Source organism: Thermobia domestica, chromosome 16 (assembly GCF_964235325.1).
Source record: "Thermobia domestica chromosome 16, izTheDome1.hap1.1, whole genome shotgun sequence".
Classification (NCBI taxonomy): domain Eukaryota; kingdom Metazoa; phylum Arthropoda; class Insecta; order Zygentoma; family Lepismatidae; genus Thermobia; species Thermobia domestica.
This window is the reverse complement of record NC_137469.1, coordinates 145087052-145109231: the sequence shown is the minus strand read 5'-3', so window position 1 is coordinate 145109231 and position 22180 is coordinate 145087052. Positions and strand designations below refer to the sequence as shown.

At 36.1% G+C, this 22180-nt stretch overlaps 1 protein-coding gene across 1 annotated transcript in view; it reads left to right on the top strand.

Annotated features, from left to right (window-relative positions):
• The first annotated feature begins 2077 nt into the window (after positions 1–2077).
• The window catches only part of LOC145672647 (phospholipid-transporting ATPase ABCA3-like), a 228203-nt gene continuing 208100 nt past the window's right edge, over positions 2078–22180 (top strand). Inside the window, exons 1-3 of the mRNA XM_081741810.1 lie at positions 2078–2230; positions 12793–13033; positions 21650–21814. Coding sequence (XP_081597936.1) covers positions 2150–2230; positions 12793–13033; positions 21650–21814 — 487 coding nt within the window. The 5' untranslated portion in view covers positions 2078–2149. The remainder of the gene's footprint in view (positions 2231–12792; positions 13034–21649; positions 21815–22180) is intronic.

Here is a 22180-nt window from a genome sequence, read left to right as displayed (position 1 = left end):
CGACATATATCTCAATAAGTGTTGTATTCTTCTCACAAAGAACAGACCATCCTCTTTTGTTTCTAACTACACAAAAGAACCATTCAAGAAGGGATAATGTTGTCTGAAACAGTGCTAATGGGTGCCAATTAGACGTCCAGAGGCAGGTGCGTTTATCCATCATGTTATTGACATGAGAAAGACAAACCCATTCAGTTGGCTGTAGGCGGGGTTAAGTAACCTATAGAGGCCGTCCGTCACCCAGCGTGAGAAGAGAGGAAGAAGCGCAACCCCTTCAAGTTGCAGAATACACTTTCGCAGACAGAACTCGTCAGAGTGAGAAAAAAAGGATTCCTCCATTCGCGACAAGAAATGTGTGCTCATTCATTGGTATCAAAAGAAAGGGATCGATGTAGGGCGTGAATCATCGCGGGGAAAGGCAGGAATTTACGGGTACAAACAAGAAACGATGAGCATTAATGGGGCGAAAGGGAGGAAAAGAAAATCAAATCTTCCATTCACTCAGAACTAAAGGAAATGATTGACAGCAAACTATCTCCCCTAATTCAAACAGTGAGAGGTGGAGTTAAACCGGACTTGGCTTGCCAATCAGATCGCAAGGATGTTTGTGTGGCAGAGGAAGTGGAGGACTTAGAATCCTGCCATCAGTCGGGAGCTAGCAAGTGAAGAGCACGCATGGATGTATCATCTTTCCTGTACTGGAGTCTCTCATTTCAGAAGCAAGGTAGAAGAATAACAAAATTCATTTCGCACCGAGAAATGAAAAGTAAATAAATAAATATTCATTCCTTTTCTTCCCGTTCCTACATAACTTTATTTCTATTTTGTTTTTTTTTTGTTCTGTTCTGTTCTGTTAATATTTTCTAAGTTAGCGTCGCTTGTCTTAGGACTTTACGTAGTAAAACAAACCAGCATTAAAAATTATACTCTTTTAAACATTTTCGGAACATTTTACAACTATTTTTTAAAACGTTCACACATTTTTTAGTATTTTTCGAAGGAAGTTTCTCTTTATGAGATTTCATTGAAATCGGTCCGTCAAGATACAAGTTGCAAAAAGCAAATGATCCAATTTAAAATAAATAACACGAAAGAATGCAGAAGCAAAGCTTGTACAAGCGACTCGTAAAACGGAGAGAAATAATTTTAATGAAAACGAATTAAATTAAACTGAATGACCATTTTGATGGATCGAATTAAATATTTAAGTAAGATCATAATTAAGGGCGAAAAGTTTGTGGGAGCTAGGGATCGCGTTTCAAGGGATATACTGAAATTGTAATAATCTGGAACATATTTTTAATTTCGATTTGAATATAATTTTTAAAGTTTCGATTAAAGAATCGTGTAGGATCATGTTTCAACAGCAAAAGGGATCATTCCACTTTCCAGGAACCACCTCACCCTTCTTCTATTGCCCACGTAATAAATTTTCCTCCCCAGGGTGGCCCCACAGACAAGAAAGTGGTTAAGTATCAGCTGAAATATACCCTGCTGTTCTATTGTCTACCATTTATAGCTACTGGTCTACTCAGGCTTATGTTTTCAATACGCTCAAAATATGTATTTTTCAGTTATAAAGCAAGTAGAGCATAAAGTATATAGTAATACTTGTAGCCCACCTTATTCTTTTTCTGAATCCACTCCATCTATATATCTAAGTAGCATGGTATTTGTTATGAAAATGTATCCTTGCTTTAAACATATACGTACATTTGCTTCGCGCAGAATTATGCTATACTACGCGCAGAATTACCCACCTAGTTGGGTAATTGTGCGCAGATGTATAGTTCAGGTTTCTTGTCTATTATCGAGTACTGGTGTAAGCTTTTATTGAAACTACGTGTTGACCTTGTCTACTACACCGCAAAGAATGGCTGTGCAAAGTTATGTTGTTATGCTTACAAAAACAGCGGAGAAATTACGATTTTTCCTTAAGTGCGCAGAATTCGACCACTTTCCTCTAATACCATTTGATATTTGCAATAAGAATCATAATTCGATTCCAAGCATTAACAAAGAAATGTGGTTCTTGTAACACTATATCTTAATGAACGTTTTGGTATTTCAGTTAACCATTCAAAAATTACCATATTATCCGTTCAAAATAACCGATAACTTGTATTTCTTATATGGTTTTTATGTTCCAATGATTACAATGTTGAGTTTTGTAATGTTATCGCCTTCCATTATACAGAAGGTTGTTGAAGAAAAGGTCAATGGAATTACGGTAAGATATATGGCTAATGCTAATTAAATAGAAACAGCTTAAGCATTTAGTTGTTACAGTCCATTTGATACAACTTGTCCTTTCTGACAGTTGCTTTCCTCTCTTATTTTCTTCCTGTACGTGGCCATAATAATCAGACAAGAAGAGCTGTTTCTATGGCAATAGCACGTTCTGCCAACAGCACGTTCATTATAGTTGCTCATTTCTCTCGCTCTCCAACGCACGTTGCCAATTTGAATATAGACAAATACACACTGTGTTAGTCGAACGTCAACTTGAGTAGTGAAGTTGCTGGTTATTGAGAGCATTCTTTTTAGTTCTCTTTTGTGTCACTTAATTTTACAAAACTGAGATTTACTTGCAGTGAATAATTTCGTGTTTCAATACACGACACAGCATTGAGCACCACGTGCGAGCGTCGAGCTGTCAGAAAAGATAAATAGTATCAATTGCAGTATAATATGTCCTATGAACATATTAATTATTTAAGAAGAGTTAAATATTTTTTTATTTTTGATTTTTGTTCACAATACTGTACTACTAATATAAAAAGATTGATTGTAATATGTCACATGTGCGTTTTCTTCTATCACTTAATAGATTAGTAAAATAATGCATTAATTAGTCAATTTGTTGACATTTCAAGATGAAAAGTTTTCTCTGAAGGCAGTTCAAAATTAATGGCTGCCGGTTCATTAGTACTACATTTCCATTTAAACCACTGGCGCAAATCCCGAGAGGGACGAAGGGGACATGCCCCCAACCTTGGACCTGGGGGGACTGTCCCCCCAATAATCTGACGTGAAAAGTGCTTTTTGGGATAAGTGTAATGATTTGTGTCCGACTGCCTCAAAGGAATGTAAGATGAAATTGATTACTGTTGGCTTTTTCATCTTTTAAAAAGAATCGTATTCTGTAGTATTTCAAACTGAACTTCGTGCTGTAGTACGTTTAGTAGTCTCATCAATATGTATTAATTCTACTTCCGCTACTTGGGCACAAATTGCAGAGGAGGATATGCCCTTCTCATCTGTAGATACGGGCACAAGTTCCGGGGAAATGGAGGACATGTTTCCCCAACATTGGAACCGGAGGCTCACCCAACAATCCGATATGAAAAGTGGTTTTTGCAGATAAGTGTGATGATTTGTGGCCGCCTGCCACAAAGGAAAGCTAGATGAAATTGGTTTCTCTTGGCTTTTCCATTTTTAATGAAAATGAAGGTGTGCTACTCTGCGTGACGTAACCTGATGTGAAATCTTTTCTCCTTCTCTCGCCTAGGCCCTAGCACACGAAGAGTATGTAGGCTACCTAATATCAGTAGAACCCATCTTTTAAGTAAATGCACATTTCATCTATTAGTAGTATCAACCTAGGCATCTACTCATGCTTCGTAAGCTAACTAACTCTATGGCCTATGGAACCCGGTGGTTCAATGCCGCGTTCACTAAAGCTCTCCACTAACTCCTATCCTTAGCCAACTTGATTCAGTCTCTACTTTGGATTCCTATTTCTGCGAGATCGATCTAAATATTGTCCTCTCATCTGCGCCTTGGTCTTCCTAATGGTCGTTTTCCGATTGGTCTTCCACTCAAGATTTTGAGAGCGTTTCTACTTTCTTCCATCCTAGCTGCATGACCTGCCCACCTAAACCTCCTAGACTTGATGACCATAACAATGTCTGGTAATCCGTTTAAATTATGTAGTTCCTCGTTATGAAGTTTTCGCCATTCCCCATTCCCATTTCTCTTGGGTCCCAATATTTGTCTCAGGATCTTGTTCTCAAATACTTACAGTCTATGTTCTTCCCTCAGAGTAAGCGACCATGTTTCGAAACAATACAGAACAACAGGGGTGATTATCGTTTTATATATTTTAAGCGTTAAATTCCTCGACAGAATTAGCGACGACAAGGGATTTTGAACTGGATAATAAACCGAATTTCCTGTTTTTAGTCGGCATTTAATTTCTTCTTGAATATGATTTTCGTTTGTTAATATTGATCCTAGATATTTGAAAGTATCTACTTTGCGGTCCCGATGCGCTTCCATGCATTTAGTTTTCTTTGCATTTAGTTCTAAACCCATTTCTCTGCAAGCGTTTAATAAGAACTCTGTTCTCCTATCATCCCATGTTAAATTTACATCATCAGCGTACGAAATAACCTAGTGAACACCGTTCAACTCTAAGCCATGGTTGTTGTCTTTGATTTTCCTTATAGCGTATTCCAGGACAAAGCTGAATAATAATGGCGACAACGCATCTCCTTGTTTCAGGCCATTCTCGATTTGAAAGCTCTTTGACAAAAATTTTCCTGCTCGGACTTTACTTTGGAATTAATTTAATCATGCCTCAATTAATCTCATTAGCTTTTTCGGTATTTCAAAATCTGTAAGAACATTGTAGTTTCTCTCCTAACCGAGTCGTAAGCCTTTCTAAAATCAATAAATAGTTGATGTATCAGGGTATTGTATTCCGACTTCTTTTCGAGTATTTGGCGAATGGTAAATATTTGGTCGATAGTTGATCGATTTCATCTAAATCCGCACTGATAATCCCCAATAATTTGATGTGCGTATCGGGTCAATCTTGCTAATAGAATGATTGAAATTATTTTATAGGATATTGACAGAAAAGAAATGCCTCGATAATTATTACAGTCAGTTTTTTCGCTTTTCTTGTGGATTGGAACAATGATTGATTCTTTCTACTCTTGTGGCAATTCTTCCTTGTTCTAGATAAGGAGGATGGGTTTATCTTGTTCCATAATTTTTCGCCTTCAGCTAAAATTTACTCAGCCGGAATTTCGTCTACACCCGGAGATTTGTGTTTCTTTAATTTTTTATAGCGACTTGTACTTCTATTTGGTTGGGTTCTGGAATATACAGTTCTGCGGTGTGTATCTCCCTTTCTCCCTGCACATTAGTTTTTGGCTGCGTGTTAAGCAAATCGTCAAAGAAATCTTTCCATTTATTTAAGATGCTGTCTATATCAGTGAGAACTGTTCCGTCAGCTATCTTTGATATAAGCACGAGGTTGATAGCCTTTCTTAAATTCGTTAATCCCTTTATACATGTCCCGAATGTTTCTATTTTTAGTATTATCTTCAAGTTCCTTAATTTTAGCTTTCAAAAATAGCGTTTCTTTGTTCTAAAAGTTTTGGAAGTTTCCCGCATGATGTCTACGAAATTTTGTGTAGTTATTTGATTCGGATTTTGTAGCCAACGTAATTTTACCAGTTTTCTCTTCTCTGCTAGTTTAGTGCATTCCTAGTCGAAGCGTAGTTTGTTCCTACGTATTTCCGCGTGTCCCAATTTTTCTTTTGAGAGGGGATGCTTCGTAAGCAAAGAAAAGAATTTAATTGCTGGAATTTTTTCTCCATAATTTTAAGGTTACATCTGTTAACTACAATATATGACATGCGTCAGATTTCTGTAACGATTCATGTAATGCTATTGAGATTATCATCATTTTGCTCAAATAAGAGTATTGTTGCGTCATAGTTGATATTCTTTCTTCATAGTTTTGGGGAAGTCATTATTTATATTATTATATTATTAAAAAATAATTTTGACGTGGATCTTTGTGGATGCCTAATTAGAAACATACCAATTATAAATATGCATGTATTCAGATTTCAGAATGTGTTCACTGCAGTGATATGTAATACTGATATGTACTATTACTTCATCTACATCGCCTAATATATAATATACTCTACAACAGGTTCACCCCAGAAATCAGGTTTATCTACCGTAATATGAGTTTCACCTCAGTTCCCTAGAATAAGCCTCAAATCTGCCCACCTCCCAATGTTCCAGACAATCAATGTCGTATTTAGGATTTTGTTTCTAGGAGCTATGACCGACACAGGGAAGGAATTGGACAGTTGCCCACATGAGTTTGAGAATTAAATGTGTTTTAATTCATGAATAAATTAAAGTTATAATTGCAAGAATTGGAGACCGATAAATCCTATATGGTATGATACAAAATATTAGGAGTGAATCTAATATTTTATTCTATCATACAAGAAAAAGGAAGCATCCTCTTTGCCTACCTAATTTCCCGGGCTGATTACTACCCCGTTGTGATATTCTTTAATTCAAACATTTCCTTCTTTTAAAAATAACTAAACGATATAATTTTTCTTTGGTTATGATAACTAAAGTCCCGTCATATTGATATCCGAGCAAGTTGGTGTGGAACACCAGTTTCGCTTATCAATTCCTCTTAGTTTTGGTGTTACTGATGACTGCCGACTTGAATCACAATTAACAACGGTCGAAAGAGTATGATAGGCGAAACGAAAGAAACATCAAGAAAAAGAAGTAGAAAAGTAGAAAGGACGAAAGAAAGAACAAAAGGACGTAGTTGTTAAATGGAATGAATTTTGAAAAATACAGTATTATTTCTGAACAAAGAGCATAAGAAAATGGAAAGTCAATGCCATTCTTAGAAATGGTAAGAAAGATACATATCCGTCTTAATCGTCCTCCCTCCCCCAATGTTAAAAGCAGATTTGCGCCGATGGTTTAAACATTTTTGAAGAAGTAGATTAGTGTTGTATTTTGACAAAGTTTATACATAAAGGTTAGTGCCTTCTGAGATATGAGGTAATTCCTGACAGCAAGATGAGGCAAAAAGTGTAGACCAACCTGGGTGCACAAATGTTTCTTTTCGGAGTTATAGGCTGCCGAAAGCATGAAAAAAAAAATAACTTTCAAGGTTCATAGCTCCAAAATTATGGGACCTAACGTAGTCGGGTGAAGACTTTACTTAGGAACTAATATGTGTGCTATCCAAAAGTACATGTTTCAGAATGCTAAGATACTCAGACAACAATTTTTATAGAGGGAGTTTGACTACGGGCTTATAATTTGAAGTACTCAACAATTCCTTCTGTAAAAAATGATTGCGGAAGTACCTCAGAATTTTGAAACATGGATATTTGGATAGAACACATATTAGTTCCTGGGTGAAGTCTTGACCCGACTACAGTAGATCACATAGTTGTGGAGCTATGAACCTTTAAAATTAATTTTTTTTTCATGTTTTCGGCAGAATATAACTCCGAAAGGAAGCATTTGTGCACCCAGGTTGGTATATACTTTTTGCTTTATCTTGGTGCCAGGAATCACCTTCCAAACATTCTCGATGTTGTTTTGTAACACCTTGTATTTGAGTTCGACATCTGCCACATGGTCAGCATTCTGTTGTGTACTTGGTCACATGGTTGTGTGTAGCAGCCTAAGAGAAGAAACAATCTCGCCACTTCTGAAGATTTGTACTTGTTTCGGTTTCTCATGTAATATGATATGTGTACAGCACCCTATCTTGGACCCTTCTTCTGTAACATAAAACAATGGCATACAATATTTGGAAGGTTTGAACAGTATAAATTAACTTTTTGATTGTTCTTTTCCCTTTCCTACAAGGACATTGAAAAGTTACAAGAAATTGCATACTTTTAACACGTGTATAACTTCCCAGTGGAACTAAAACCTTTTAAAAGAGTTTTCATTACGTAAAATTATTTCATTACGACTAATTTTTGTTCACTTTTACTGCATTCGTATATCATAAACATAATACTGGATTTGTCAATTTACGTACATAATAATTACATGCGAGTAGAGCCAAAATTACGAAATTTTAAAAACAGTGTAAGATAATTTTCCAGAATATATGTATTGATTACTTTATTAAGTTTCAAAACATTTTCCTCGTATATTTACTATATTAGGTAACATGTTATGCTAACATTTTTACAAGTAAATGCGACTTAACCTCAGACTATTTTCCATCTTTTACTATTGAAATGAAACTAGTAGGAGTTACACATCTCACCGTTAGACACCAGCAAATATTCTCCAGTAGCTAACGTTCATTGCACTAAATTCAAATTTCTAGTAGGTGATCGTTTCTAGTGTTTACTAAATTTTATCTAGGCTACTAAATAGGAAAAGTAAGTATCCTAAATTCTAAGCGAGACATATTTCAGTTTTATAATGATAATCGACTTTACATTGCTGAGAATTTACAAATATTGTTTTGGCGTTACAATAGTTCATTAAAGAAAAATTATCTGCAGAATCAATGCCAAATCTATTCTAATAAGAACTACAATTAAAATCTATATATTAAAAGGGCTAGCAGGAGTTTAGAATTTACTCCTAATGCAGAATCAATCAAGCCGCAAGCCCGCAACAATGTATATTAATAATAACACTTAAATACAGTTTTCATTGTTATACTTCATCTTTTTCTTCATTGTTTTAGCGTAGTCTTCCAACATTAACCACACAGTTTCAGCAAGGAGACGAACGAAGAAGGATAGTCAGACATTCTATGTACAACGACAGCGCAGTGATGCCAATTTGGGGGAAAAGTCGCTAAATCTAGGGGTTTCGACTTTCCAGGATAGCGAAAAAAATATCTTTTCCGATTAGCGACTTTTTTGGCGCTTTTTGAATGAGAATTTGGCGACTTACGTACAAATTTAGCGACTTTTGTGCTACCAACAACTTCTCCTTCTATAATGAAGTACTATTAGTAGAATCAGTTTAGATAAATGTTTGTTTTCCTTTTGTTTATTTGAATTAGCGCAAGCATTCATGAGCTGGGAAAGTATGTAGCATGTACCTCCATATTTCCGTTATGATTGCTGTTATCTCTTGCCCTCTAACGAAGATCAACTCCAATTTATAATGTCCTTTAGGTTGCAGAGCTTCCGTTTAAAGGCAAAAATAATACGTTAGCAATAGTAAATTGATAATTTGTAGAAACGTAAGTAAAAGTGAAGTGGTTGTAAGATTCAATTCTTTGTTCGTTTTTCTAAACTCATTTTTGATTTTGCTGAACTGAAATTGATCATAAATTTAAAATATATATATATCGTTCTAAAAATGAAATTATTCACAGTTACATATGATCTTTCAATTTGAATTGACGACAAATTTAACACACACACACACACACATTTCATCCCCCATTTAGCGACTTTTTGTGTCAATTTGTTGGCAACACTGCGACAGAGTTAGAACAGCATAAGAAGAGGATATCTCACGAAAGCGGTTCGACAATTAGGGAAACGAGTAAATATGTGTGTCCTTTGGATCCTACTGGATTCTCACCATTTCATTTCGGTCGAAATATACATCCTAATGGGTTGGAGAATGGGATTCTATACACATCTTTTAAATATTTTCCATGGTGGGCGTTCAACTAATTGTTTATAGAATTACGTAAACGATTTCTAAACATCAATATTTACAGGAAGAAATTACATACGCTTCCACAAATTAACTATGATTCTATCAAACAATTTGGAATATGTTGAGTGAATATATTCCCCTTGTTGTTGAGGGAATATATTACCCTTTTCTGACGTATAAATGCTGTCATTTTGATATGTCTTTCTAAGTAGAACCTCGCGCTAATCAATCGTTCCTATTTGATCAGCCAAATTAAATCGTACTGGATGAGTAATCATTAGGGAAAACCAAGTGAATTGGCAGTGAGACATTAGTCTAGCGTCGTGAGGATAATTAAAAACTACCTGGAAAGAAGAGATGAAAAAAAAAACTTTACTTTAGTATGAGAAGAGTCCGATGCGTTTACCAAAACATCACACACAAAGCACGAACATTAAGATCGGCAGGGCTGTTGAGTCGTGGAGTTTAGCTTTAGTTCAGTCTAGCTTCTAAATAAAATATTTTAAAAGGAGTGTTAATTATAACTTTCTTTATTACGTTGTATATAAAGAATTACCTTCCGAAGCTCTGTATGTTGTGCTAACTGTAGAACGAGAATGTCGCTGAGCAGACCAAACAAGAGAATCTCAAATATGAGGGGTCTGTACGAATTAAAAACTTAAACCGAAAAGGAACACTGAAATGGGAATAAATATATTCCAAACACTCGCTCGGTAAGGATGTGATGAATAGGCAGACAGTACAGGGGTGATTTACGAATTTAACAAGTTAAGAGTTCTTACGAGACGCATCACGTGCGGGACACCCAGAAACTAAAGACGACGAGGCACTCAGGACGACTATTAACATCGACAATGGCGAAACTCGTGAGACATTTGAGGAAGCATTAGAATGTAGCACCATTTGACATCATCTCCACTAGCTTAGAATAGATAAAAAAAATTGGAACGATACCAGTATTTCGTACATGAGCAAATGTTCCTCTGTATTTCTTCATTATTAACATTCCAATGGGTTCTTTACACTACTAGACTTCTCGTTTATCATTGAATGATATCACATTAACTCACTTCCAAGCAACCACAACTACCAATGCATGAGCAGGAGGTCATACTCTGTATTTGGTGGATCACTCGGGTCTTCGTGCACCACAAACTGATGTTAAGGGGCCAGACAACCCATATATAACTGTATACTCGCAGCGGCTGGAACGACCGCACGAAAAATTGAAAACCGATGAGCCATAATTGCTTGTAATTCTGCTTGAGGACAATGCTAAGTCGTTTCTTGGTAAGACAACTTATACCATTATCAACATCGTTGGGAAATGCTAATAATATATATATCCCACATTTCCATGATATCTCATCGTCGCATACTATTTGTCCCAAAAATGACAACCACATGCGGAGACAATGGTTCTGAAATCTGAACGAGATGACTCATGCATTGGACGGCTTCTTTGGTTCACATTCCATTGCGGGTTGAATAGTCTGCTGAAACGTTGGAGATAGTTAATTGCAGCTGATAGGAATATTGCTCATTTACCACTTACGTATGAACTGATGAGGTGCTGTTGTTCGCAAGTTAAAAAGAGAGTAACGTTGTGTATCATATTAGTATCATACTGTTACGGAACAGTTCATTTATGAGATCATTATAGACAATCGGTTGCTAAAGTCATTGTCATATTCTTGAATCAATATTTAATAACACTGAAGTACGGAGTAAGGGCAAGTTTGTCAGGATGAAAATGTACCAATAGAAAATATGAATAACTCGAGAACCAATTAGTAATGAATTATCCGGTTTGGTTTTCGAAGAGATGAAAGAATATAATTTCATATTTAATACATGAATGCACCCCCACGTGTGCCTCTTCTGTTGCTCGGCAAACTTCAAGATAGTACTCAACCTCTCTCCCGTTGTTGCGTAACGTTGAGGTGTCATGGATCCACAAACCGATAATTCTTTGTCTTAGATCATCCAAATCTTGAATTTGAGTCTGGTACACTAAAGTCTTCACGTAACCCTAAACAGAAAAGTCCAAGGATCAAGTCAGGCAATCTCAGGAGCCACTGACTGTGATTTTCCCTTGCAATCCAATTGTTCTGGAAGTGGGTATCTAGAAATTTTCTTACCCAAAAGCATAATAGAGAGGTGCCTCGTATTGTTGGAACATATATCCTTGTGGTATGCGAGGTACAGCATAATTTTCCAACATTGGTTCTGTAATTGTAATGTCTTCAAAGAACAATAGGCCTATGACAGAATTTTCAGTCAACGCACAATACACATTTAATTTTGAGCTGTTGCGCTCATATTCTGCAAACTGATGGGAATTTTCCTCATCCCATATCCTACAGTTATCAGTATTCACCTTACCTGACGTATGGAAAATGGTTTGGTCAGAAAAAGCTAGCCTTTCTAAGGAAATCATTGTTCTCATCAGGGTACGTTAGCACTATAACAACGAATTCATATCGGCAAGGCTTGTCATTAAACAGAAGTTTTTAAATAAGATGTACTTTGTAGGCTCTTAACCGTAACCTTTTATGCACAGTCAGACGCAAGATTCGTAATTATATACTCACACGCCTTATCGATTTGCGTGGACTTCGCTAAAAGGCTTCCCAAACCGTTTCCACTTCTTCATTCACGGCTTTTTCCCCACTGCCTTCCTTTCTCAACATGAAGCCAGTTTCCAGCAATTGCTTGTGCAATCTAACAATGCAATGACGGTCTGCTGGTTCATGTTATATTTACATGCGGACAAAGTACTGTATAAAATAGAATTTCTGATTCAAAACCTCAGCTTACATACTAAATCGTGACTGCTTCCAAGGACATTTTAATGGCAATAATAAGGTTCATATCATATCTATGCTCCCAGGAGTTTTGTCTGACGGTGTCGTTTTCAGTTTCTATTTTTTTTTTAATAGTTGTCCAAAGTACTTCCTTGAAGGATTTGGAAATTATTGAATGCGAGATCAGGATAGTAAGAGGTGATCCAAAATGTCCAATCTAAATTACTAATTGTTTTGGACATTATTTGCGACAGTTAATAGGAACACTAATGCTGACACCCCTTTGAGTTTCTCTTTCAATAATAAAGATTTCACGCAAAATGTGCCAAGTCTAATTTTAACAATACTTTGTTACTTTTGTATGTTTAATTAAATTATACTATTTAATGTACATATCTCTATATTGTTCACAATACAACACGAACTTTTAGAGTTTCAATTCTTTTAAAGTTATGAACTAAGCTACGTATACTTTCAGATACGCACGACTTCCAGTGGTGAAATGATAAGGATATAAATATTCTTCTTGTGTTCACAGGCATACGTGAAAGTAATGGGTCTGAAAAAATGGATGTTATGGCTAGGATGGTTAGCCAGTGTGTTCATGATCAATTTCCTATCCACCATAATAATTGTAACACTTCTATTCATTTCTGTCAATCCAAATACCAAACCTCTTTTCAGTTGCAGTAATCCGTTTGTAATTTGGTTATTCCTTTATACATATCTTATAGCTGGTACAGTGTTTTGTTTCTCTGTTACTACCTTCTTCACTCATCGTAAGTACGAATTAATAAGACAATGTCATTTTAAATGCAGTGCTAGCTTAACGTAGGCCAAATACAATATTTTTTGTATTAGCTATTAAAGTATTTGCTTTAAACATGTACAGATTGTAGTGTAAGTTTAAGATGTTCTGAAGTCTAAACCACTCTGAATTCATTTCTCTGACGAATTTCTTCGTCGCAGAGAACTCAGGACAAAAATAAGATATGTATATAGTAGTATTGATATTTTTAGAAAGGTTTACCTGCCTGGTTAGTAGCTAAAAATATATGTTGTAACACTATCACATATGTCTTGGGCAGCAACTCGATTCACCCAAAAGTGACTTTTACTTGTAAGATGAATAGAATTATTTACGGAACCCTAGGTATCTATCAGAGCCCGATCTTAATGAAACTTTGTATATAGAGAGAGTGACTCGGGAAACTCACATAGCCAAAATTGTAGCTGCAGAGTCCAAGAGGTTGGGACACTAGGGCTCGAGAAAGATCAAAAGTGGAACATCAGTACATTAAAGACAACGTGAGAAAATGCACGTTTTTCTTTAAAACTTGTTATTGTAACGACACGAAATGAGCATACATGGATACGAGGTGGTAGATAAGATCTGTTAAAAGTGATAAAAAGAACATCCGCCATCTTGAAAGAGGCCATGTTGAAGCTGATTCGATTGGTGTAAATGGGAAGAGGGTCTTGCGAAGCATCACTTTGAAAGTAAATAGACGCAGAAACCTGTTGATGAAGTATGTTGTGGATTACATTATTCCTGTGCTTCTGGTAGAGTGTTTAGGTATACTAATGTCCAGAATTATTGTCACATGTCTGTAAATATGTTGTTGTAGGAATATAATTTGATAACGAATTCACCTGGTATTTGTAATAATGTTAGTGTGTGTATAATCGGCAAGGACATGTATGTTGCAAATTTCATGTCAAAGTGCAGTAAATAAGAACAATAAAACGAAAATCAAACTTTCTGGTCTATTAAGCAACATTTTGTTTTACTCATTCTAATTTTCGCATTTATTCGTGGACATATGAATGTATCTATGAACTTTGCTTCTGAAATAAATGATTGTCAACATAACGTGGTTAATCTTCAAGTGTCTGTCCTGAGTGAGTATGTTGTAGCGAGATAGAGGAAAAACAATGTAAAAAAACGAAAAACTCCTAAAACCGATAAGAAGTTGCATTTCGTACTGTGGACAAGAAGATGAACTGCAAGGGGGAGGCACACGCCCGTTGATGCGAGTGAAAATAGATAGGTGGCGCTCAAACACAGAGCCACTGGGTCATGTCTATTTCTCGCTCACAACTTATTGGACTGTGTACGACGAACACAACTGTAGCGTTCTAAACGTCAAATGTGTACCTACATCATGAATCTACACAATGTGGTGGAAAAATTGATGTCTATGGTAAAAGAAAAGGGACTCGGTAAAGAAAAAGTGTTTAGTGAAGAGGACAACAAATGTGTGCAGTACATTTGGGATCTACTTAACAACTGGCACACTAACATGGAAGTGAGCGAAGAAAACTCTCTTGAGTTCGATGAGTATGAGCCGGAACCAGAAGAAGCATTTGATGGTGACGTTATGAACGAAGATGCGGAAAGATCATCAATGTCATCTTCAGACAGTGATTACGTACCTTCGCCAAAAAAAGGCGCATTGCTACATTTCGACAGACAAAAAAATTGCAGCTGTCAGATACTGGCGTAACACAACAACTGGCAAGCATCGTACTTTCTCTTCGATGAGAACACAGTTTCGATTCCTAACATCCGAACGTCAGCTCTATTACTGGGAAGCAATGTTGAAGAAAGGGCAATTGGTTACAACAAAAGAAGCATTAAAACAGATTGCAGAGTTTACTGTACAAAGGTTCAGAGAAGCGAGACAACAGCACCGCATAGTCCATGACAGCGATCTTCAAAAGTGGGCTAAAACAAAAGCAAGAGAACTGGGAACTCGGACGTTCAAAGCGAGCGAATGGTGGCTAACTAATTTTAAGTCTCATTACAATATTGTCAGTCGTAAAATTACTAGGTTTGACACCACCACTACGTTTGATGACGAACAACAAATCAACAATCGTGCTGAAGAATGGCGAATGTTAACCAAGGAACTGCTTCTTTCTTACGAAGATGATAATATTTGGAATGCAGACGAGTCTGGTTTTCAGAAGGAGATGACGACAGGAAGAACACTAAATGAGCGTGGTGCTTCGCAAGTGTATGGACGTGTCCAATCTGTAGCTGCAATGACGCATTCATACACAATTGTTCCAATGATTTCGAAATCAGGAAAGGTAGCAGAGAAATTCTTTATTATTCTACCAGAGACAGATATCAGTGCAAGAGTACAACAGACAATGTTCAAACCAGACAATCTCATCATAAAGTGGCATTCTTCCGGAAAGATGACCAAAGCGCTGTATAAGGACTTTCTAGCAGAGGCAGTCATGCAAATGTCTGGTGACAAGAACCTGCTTATAGTAGATTCATATGGTCCACATAAGGACAATACGTTGGTTGCAGAAGTACTTCGTGACCTATCATTGAATGAAAATAGAATTCAGACGCACATAATACCAGAGAAAACTACTAGCAGATGCCAACCACTGGATGTGCATTTTTTCAGAATGGCAAAACACATGGCAAGACAGATCTCATCGGCAGCCCTTTACTACAATCAACAATTCAATCTTCAACAGCGAAATAATATCTTGCGTCTCCAATCCCTAATTCATAACCAGTTCACGTCACCTCGATTTCAGGGATCGCATCGTTATGCTTGGTATAAAGCTGGTCTCGTGGAGTCGACAGACAAGTTCATGGGCATTACTACATTCTGTTTTGGACAGAAGATGGAATTGTGCAATGCAGTAGTGGGATGTGACACATATGCTTTTATCAGGTGCAGTTATTGTTCAGCTGACTTATGTTTTGAACATTTTTTCGTTGCATACCATTATCACAAAAAAGAACAGGACGAACAACTTGCAGGCACTTCAACTGCATCATAAACATTTTGTGATGCGATATTCAACCACTGAACCTTCTTCAGTGATGAGTGCACCCTAGAAGGGGAATATCTTTGGGTAACCAATATGAGAACAATTGTAAATTCTTCATAAATTAGACATATCGCCTTTCCGTTCCAATATACTGTTCTACTATAATGTACACATTTGTAGTATAATTTGTCATCAGCAAATATATTTTGTAATGAACATTCTCTTGTCGTCTTTTCTTGCAGAACAATTCTGTTTCTGATTTTTGTTCGAATTAATGGAAATATAATAAATAGTTACAAGTGTATGCCAACTATGGCATTATTATGAAGATTGAACACGTCATATCACTCCATCCATACCAACTATATGTTGTCTCTGACACAAATCACGTAGTGCTAAAATCTTATTTCGCTCTGTTTTTCTAGTTACATTGATCCTACTCATAGCGCTCCATACCCTCCATCTGCTTCAGTGGCATGAGATACGCTTTGCTAATCTTGTACCTAAATCACTCTACCAGGGGCACAAGTATAATGTAATCCCACAACAGATTTCACCAACAGGTTTTTGCGTCTATTTACTTTCAAATTGATGCTTCGCAAGACCCTCTTCCCATTTACACCAATCGAATCAGCTTCAACATGGCCTCTTTCAAGATGGCGGATGTTCTTTTTATCACTTTTAACAGATCTTATCTACCACCTCGTATCCATGTATGCTCATTTAGTGTCGTTACAATTACAAGTTTTAAAGAAAAACGTGCATTTTCTCACGTTGTCTTTAATGTACTGATGTTCCACTTTTGATCTTTCTCGAGCCATAGTGTCCCAACCTCTTGGACTCTGCAGCTACAATTTTGGCTATGTGAGTTTCCCGAGGCACTCTCTCTATATACAAAGTTTCATTAAGATCGGGCTCTGATAGATACCTAGGGTTCCTTGTAAGATGATTATTAACGCTTAAGATGATTTGAGTCAAGTAAAGTCTAAGAATTTAAAATAATTTTTTAAATCAGAATTTTCAAACAAAATTTTTAAACATTAAACCATTTTCTTTTCTTTTAAAAGACAACTTCCAAAACTAAAAAGTTCCAAATTGTTGTGATTTCATTTCTTTTCATTCTAGAGATTTTCAAACATAATTTTCAGTGAGCATGAATGTGCAAATTAAATTAGAAACATACCTAATTAATGTTAATACTAGTAATTGTAATTTCAACCTATTATTAGGTACAAGAGCAAACTTGCAAAATTTACGATATTTACCCCTTTCAATTGAAACTATGATCCAAAAAATTTGGACAGTTAATGTTAATAAATTAGACATATATAAAATAAATCATGATGTACAAACTGTAATTTAAATCTGTTATTTAGTACGAGAGAGGAACTGCCAAAATAGTTAATGTATCTCTCTCGCATTTTAACTAAGGGAAAAAGCGTCTGTTCTCTCACTAGATTCAAGGATATATACATCAAAAACGCGCTTAATAATTATTTAAAACTTTTTCCTAGATTTAACATACAAGAAACTCTGAAAGTGATCTCTGACCAGTATTTGACCTTGGTACAAAGTGCACCAGCCATTAAACCATCGAGGAAGGTTAATTTTAATTAATTCAGTAGGATGTACTTTTCTAATTCATGAGAAAGTAATATCACACTATCGGAACAACATATACGAGCCACGTGTCAAGGAAAAAGCGGGGCGATAATTTTTAAACAAAACAAGAAACTGATAACAGAAGAAATTTATTGTGATTGATATACAAGACATACCTTAGGTATTTTTCGACATAGTTATTATGAACCTCCACACATTTCTGGTAGCGAGGCACTAGGATCTCTAGATCTTCTGTGTAAAAATCTGCCATATGAGAATGCAGGCAGTCCCGAACTTATGTCATAAGCACTTCAACGTCATTGAAACGCTTCGATGCAAGCCACTTTTTCAGGTGAAGAAAAAGACAGAAATCAGTGGGGTTAATGTCTAGTCTATAAGGGTTTTGGTTGAATAGTTCCCATTGAAATGTTTTAGTTGTCTCAACAGTGCGAGCAAGAGTAAGTGTGTGTGGAGGACGTTGTTATAGATCAGAAGGATTCCAGGTAGTAGTAGAAAGGTTCCAAGGATTTTACAAGAATCACAACCTTTCGGTCCTAAAACATAGTTGCTGTAATTTTATGAACTGATAGTGTTTGTTTGAATTTATTCACTTTAGTAGAACTAGAGTGCCGCCATTGCATTGACTGTTACTTAGACTTCTCAATGGCGTACGATATCCAGGTTATATTTCACGTCATTATGTGTGAAAAAAGGTAATTCCCATTCTTCTCCAGCAGACAAAAAATTATAGTAGCTGTCATTCTTTACTGTTATTTAATACGAGAGAGGAACTGCCAAAATAGTTAATGTATCTCTCTCGCATTTTAACTAAGGGAAAAAGCGCCTGTTCTCTCACTAGATTCAAGGATATATACATCAAAAACGCGCCTAATAATTATTTAAAACTTTTTCCTAGATTTAACATAGATTTGTGAGAGTCTGTCAGCATTTTAGCTTCCGAACTCGCACACAGTTTGAGATAAACCAGTTTGTCGGTCACAATTTGATACAGTGTTTTGACAGACATTTTTGTAAACTCTTTGAAAGTTCAGTTACTAGGAATCGGCGATTGGATCGCACCTTCTCGTTAACGCGGTACACCGGATCGTGCAATTGAATACTTCGGCTTGTGCTACGGTTATCATGAACCCTTGAATGCCCTTCTTCAATCTCTCTGCGCCATTGCCTGATCTTCCCTTCACTTATTACTGTCGGTTCGTAAATGGTACACAAGTACCGATAGACGTCAGACTAAAAGCAGGGAATTCGTGTTATTATTCAGTTCAAAATCTTTTGTCGTCGCGAATTCTGTCGAGGAATTTGAAGCCCAAAATATTTTAAACGATAATCGTTCCTGTTATGCTGTATAGTTGCGAAACATGGTCGCTTACTCTGAGGGGAAAACACAGACTGGAAGTGTTTGAGAACAAGATCCTAAGACGAATATTCGGACCCAAGAGAAACGGGGATGATGAATGGTGGAAACTACATAACGAGGAACCACATAATTTATATTGTTTATCATTGTTAGGGTCATCAAATCTAGGAGGCTTAGGTGGGAAGGTCATGTATCGAGAATGGAAGGAAGTAGGAACACTTTCAAAGTTTTAACTGGAAGCCCAATTGGGAAACGACCATTTGGAAGACCTAGGTACAGATGGGAGGACAATATTATGATGGATCTCGCAGAAATAGGAATACAGAGTGGGAACTGGTTCCAGTTAGCTAACGATAGAATTCAATGGAGAGCTTTTGTGAACGGGTCATTGAACCTCCGAGTTCCATAGGACATAGAGTGAGTTAGTTATTATTATTATTATTTCGTCTCTCAGTCCGGGAGTGCCCTCCGTTGAGCCTTTAGGGCCAAGGGCATTCGGCAATCGTCTTCCCTACCGGTGGATTGATGCTGACGGCCAATATTTCGAACACATAAACGAATATGAGTTCTTCGCCACGCATTGCGATATAATAACAGAACATTAAACTGTAACAGTACAAAAAATGAATCGCTTCTGGCAATCCGATTGAAAGTTAATTCTCAATTAAACAGTGTATACATTTTGACGCACTCTATACTTGGAAGAAGTGACATGTAGATTTTGAGATGTGAATTTGGACTTTGCGCTAGTATTCGCATGTTAGATTGATATTCTTCTTGTAGAGGCGTGGTAACTTTACTATGTAGATTGGCTTGAGAATATTTGTTGGTAGTAACCTTAAGTTAACTTTGAACTTCTTTATCATCGTTCTGGTTTTTAGCTTACAGTTATAACAGTAGGCAGCTATGACTAGACACCGTTTACGTCTGTGAAGTTGTCCCGCCCACCTAACGAATTTTCCTTTTTCTTACTTACATCGTTAGTTTATCGCTAGTTTACGTTAGGTTTGCTAAAATTATCGTTAGTTTCGAAAAAATAAAATTTTTATTCAAAAAATAAATGGGCAGCCCAACTTCACGGTTCCCCACCCACAAAGGAATTTCAAAATTTTTCATATCACATCGTTAGTTTAACGTTAGTTTACGTTAGTTTTGCTAGAACTATCGTTAGTTTCGCAAAAATAACGATTTTATTCTAGAAATAAAGTTTCTCGCCAACTGTTAATTAGCTCGGCCATGTTGAATTCTCATAAAATTCCAACTCATATCGTTAGTTAGTTTGCGTTAGTTTTACTAAAATTAACGTTTGTTTTGCAAAAATAACGATTTTATTCGAGAAATAAAGGTTCCCGCCAAATGTAAAGTTAGCTCGCCCATAAAGAATTATCATAGATTTTCATCTCAAATCGCTAGTTTACGTTAGTTTTACTAAAATAAAATCGTTATTTTTGCGAAGCTACGGATAGTTTTAGCAAAACTAACGTAAAGTAACGATAAGCTAACGATGTGATATGAGAAACTTTTGAAATTCGTTTGTGGGTGGGGAACCGTGAAGTTGGGCTGCCCATTTACTTTTTGAATAAAAATTTTATTTTTTCGAAACTAACGATAATTTTAGCAAAACTAAAGTAAACTAACGATAAACTAACGATGTGGATAAGAAAAAGAAAAGTTCGTTAAGTGGGCGGGACAACTTCACAGACGTACGGTACATCCTTTCTGGAGAGGTTCTTTGCGCTGGTGGACATAAGCACGAAGTGATGCCTGTCAATCTTTATAAGTAATTGCGCAGCTTTGCAAGAATCAGTCTACTCTGCCGATAGAATAAGAGATTGAAAACAATCAGTTACATTCAACTCAACTTTCTGTGTTGATTCAGAAGACATCTTGGCAATGATGATACGAACTCAACTGATGTGATATTGTTAGTCATTTAGTTGCCATACTAAACTGTCTTCGTACTATATACTTTCTCCAGCAAAATTAAGGAGTGTAATTCCAAAACATGCTAAATCCAAAAAAAATCCGATTTTGAATTGAATATGGAAGAGTATACTATGGAAACGCTTACGTTAGATTTTGTAATTATTTTTCTTCAAAACACATTATTTTTTATGGTTATTTCTGTTTGAAATATCACTTTCCATAGTGTTTCAATGTAAAAAGACAATTTTTTGCCCTTTCTGAAGAATTGTACCAAACGGATTTTGCATATTTTGGAAATACACTCCTCAATTGTGGTCTGTGACGACAGGTTCCTAAGAAATATGGAAAACATAATATTTATGAGCTGGTAAATGCGAGTTCAAACTCCGAGAATGTATCTCGCTTGCCTTATAAACATACTATTAGAAAAGAAACAAGAAGATTGTTTCAGCCATGTTGTGACATCATGAGATCTTCATATTCAAAAGCTGTTAACTCTCTCACACTTGTTATCTAGAGAAAGAGACTCGGATTCCAGGAACTTAAAACCACTAAACGGGTATTACATAGTCTGATAATATTCAGAAATGTAAAATATTAAATTCTTAGTGTATTTTGGAACCTCAGAACATCTTACATTTTCTGTCTGCATATTTTTGAATTTTAATACTTTTACTTTTTTCAGCAACTTTGGCTGCGATAGTTGGAGTGACGCTCTGGCTTATACAGTATTTTGTTCCTTTATTATCCGTGTCCAAAATGACTATAATCCATAAATTTCTGTTTGCTTTGCTACCAAATATGGCAATGACACTCGGTTTTGCAATTATGGGAGAAAAGGAATATGATGGTAATTTATTTTTATACTTGTTTATTTACATAGATTAAGCGTACTTTGCTCATAGATTAATATTCTGTGAAGTGCCAGTAAACATTTGCGATTTTGAGTGTAATAAACATGTTGAGTGAAACAATTCTCAAGTTACGAATTTACCCGACAAAATTCTTTGAAAAGAACAAACAGTAAAAAACATTTCAGACTAACCAGAAATCTAAAGAATAATTTAATGTTATACAGGGTAGACATAAAGCCTCTCCCTGATAACACACATTAATAACAAGAAAACTACTGGTAAGAATAGTAGAAGCATGCAATTTACTTCAAATAATAGGAAAACTCATATTTTTTAACCTGATTTAGAGAATTTCCACATGT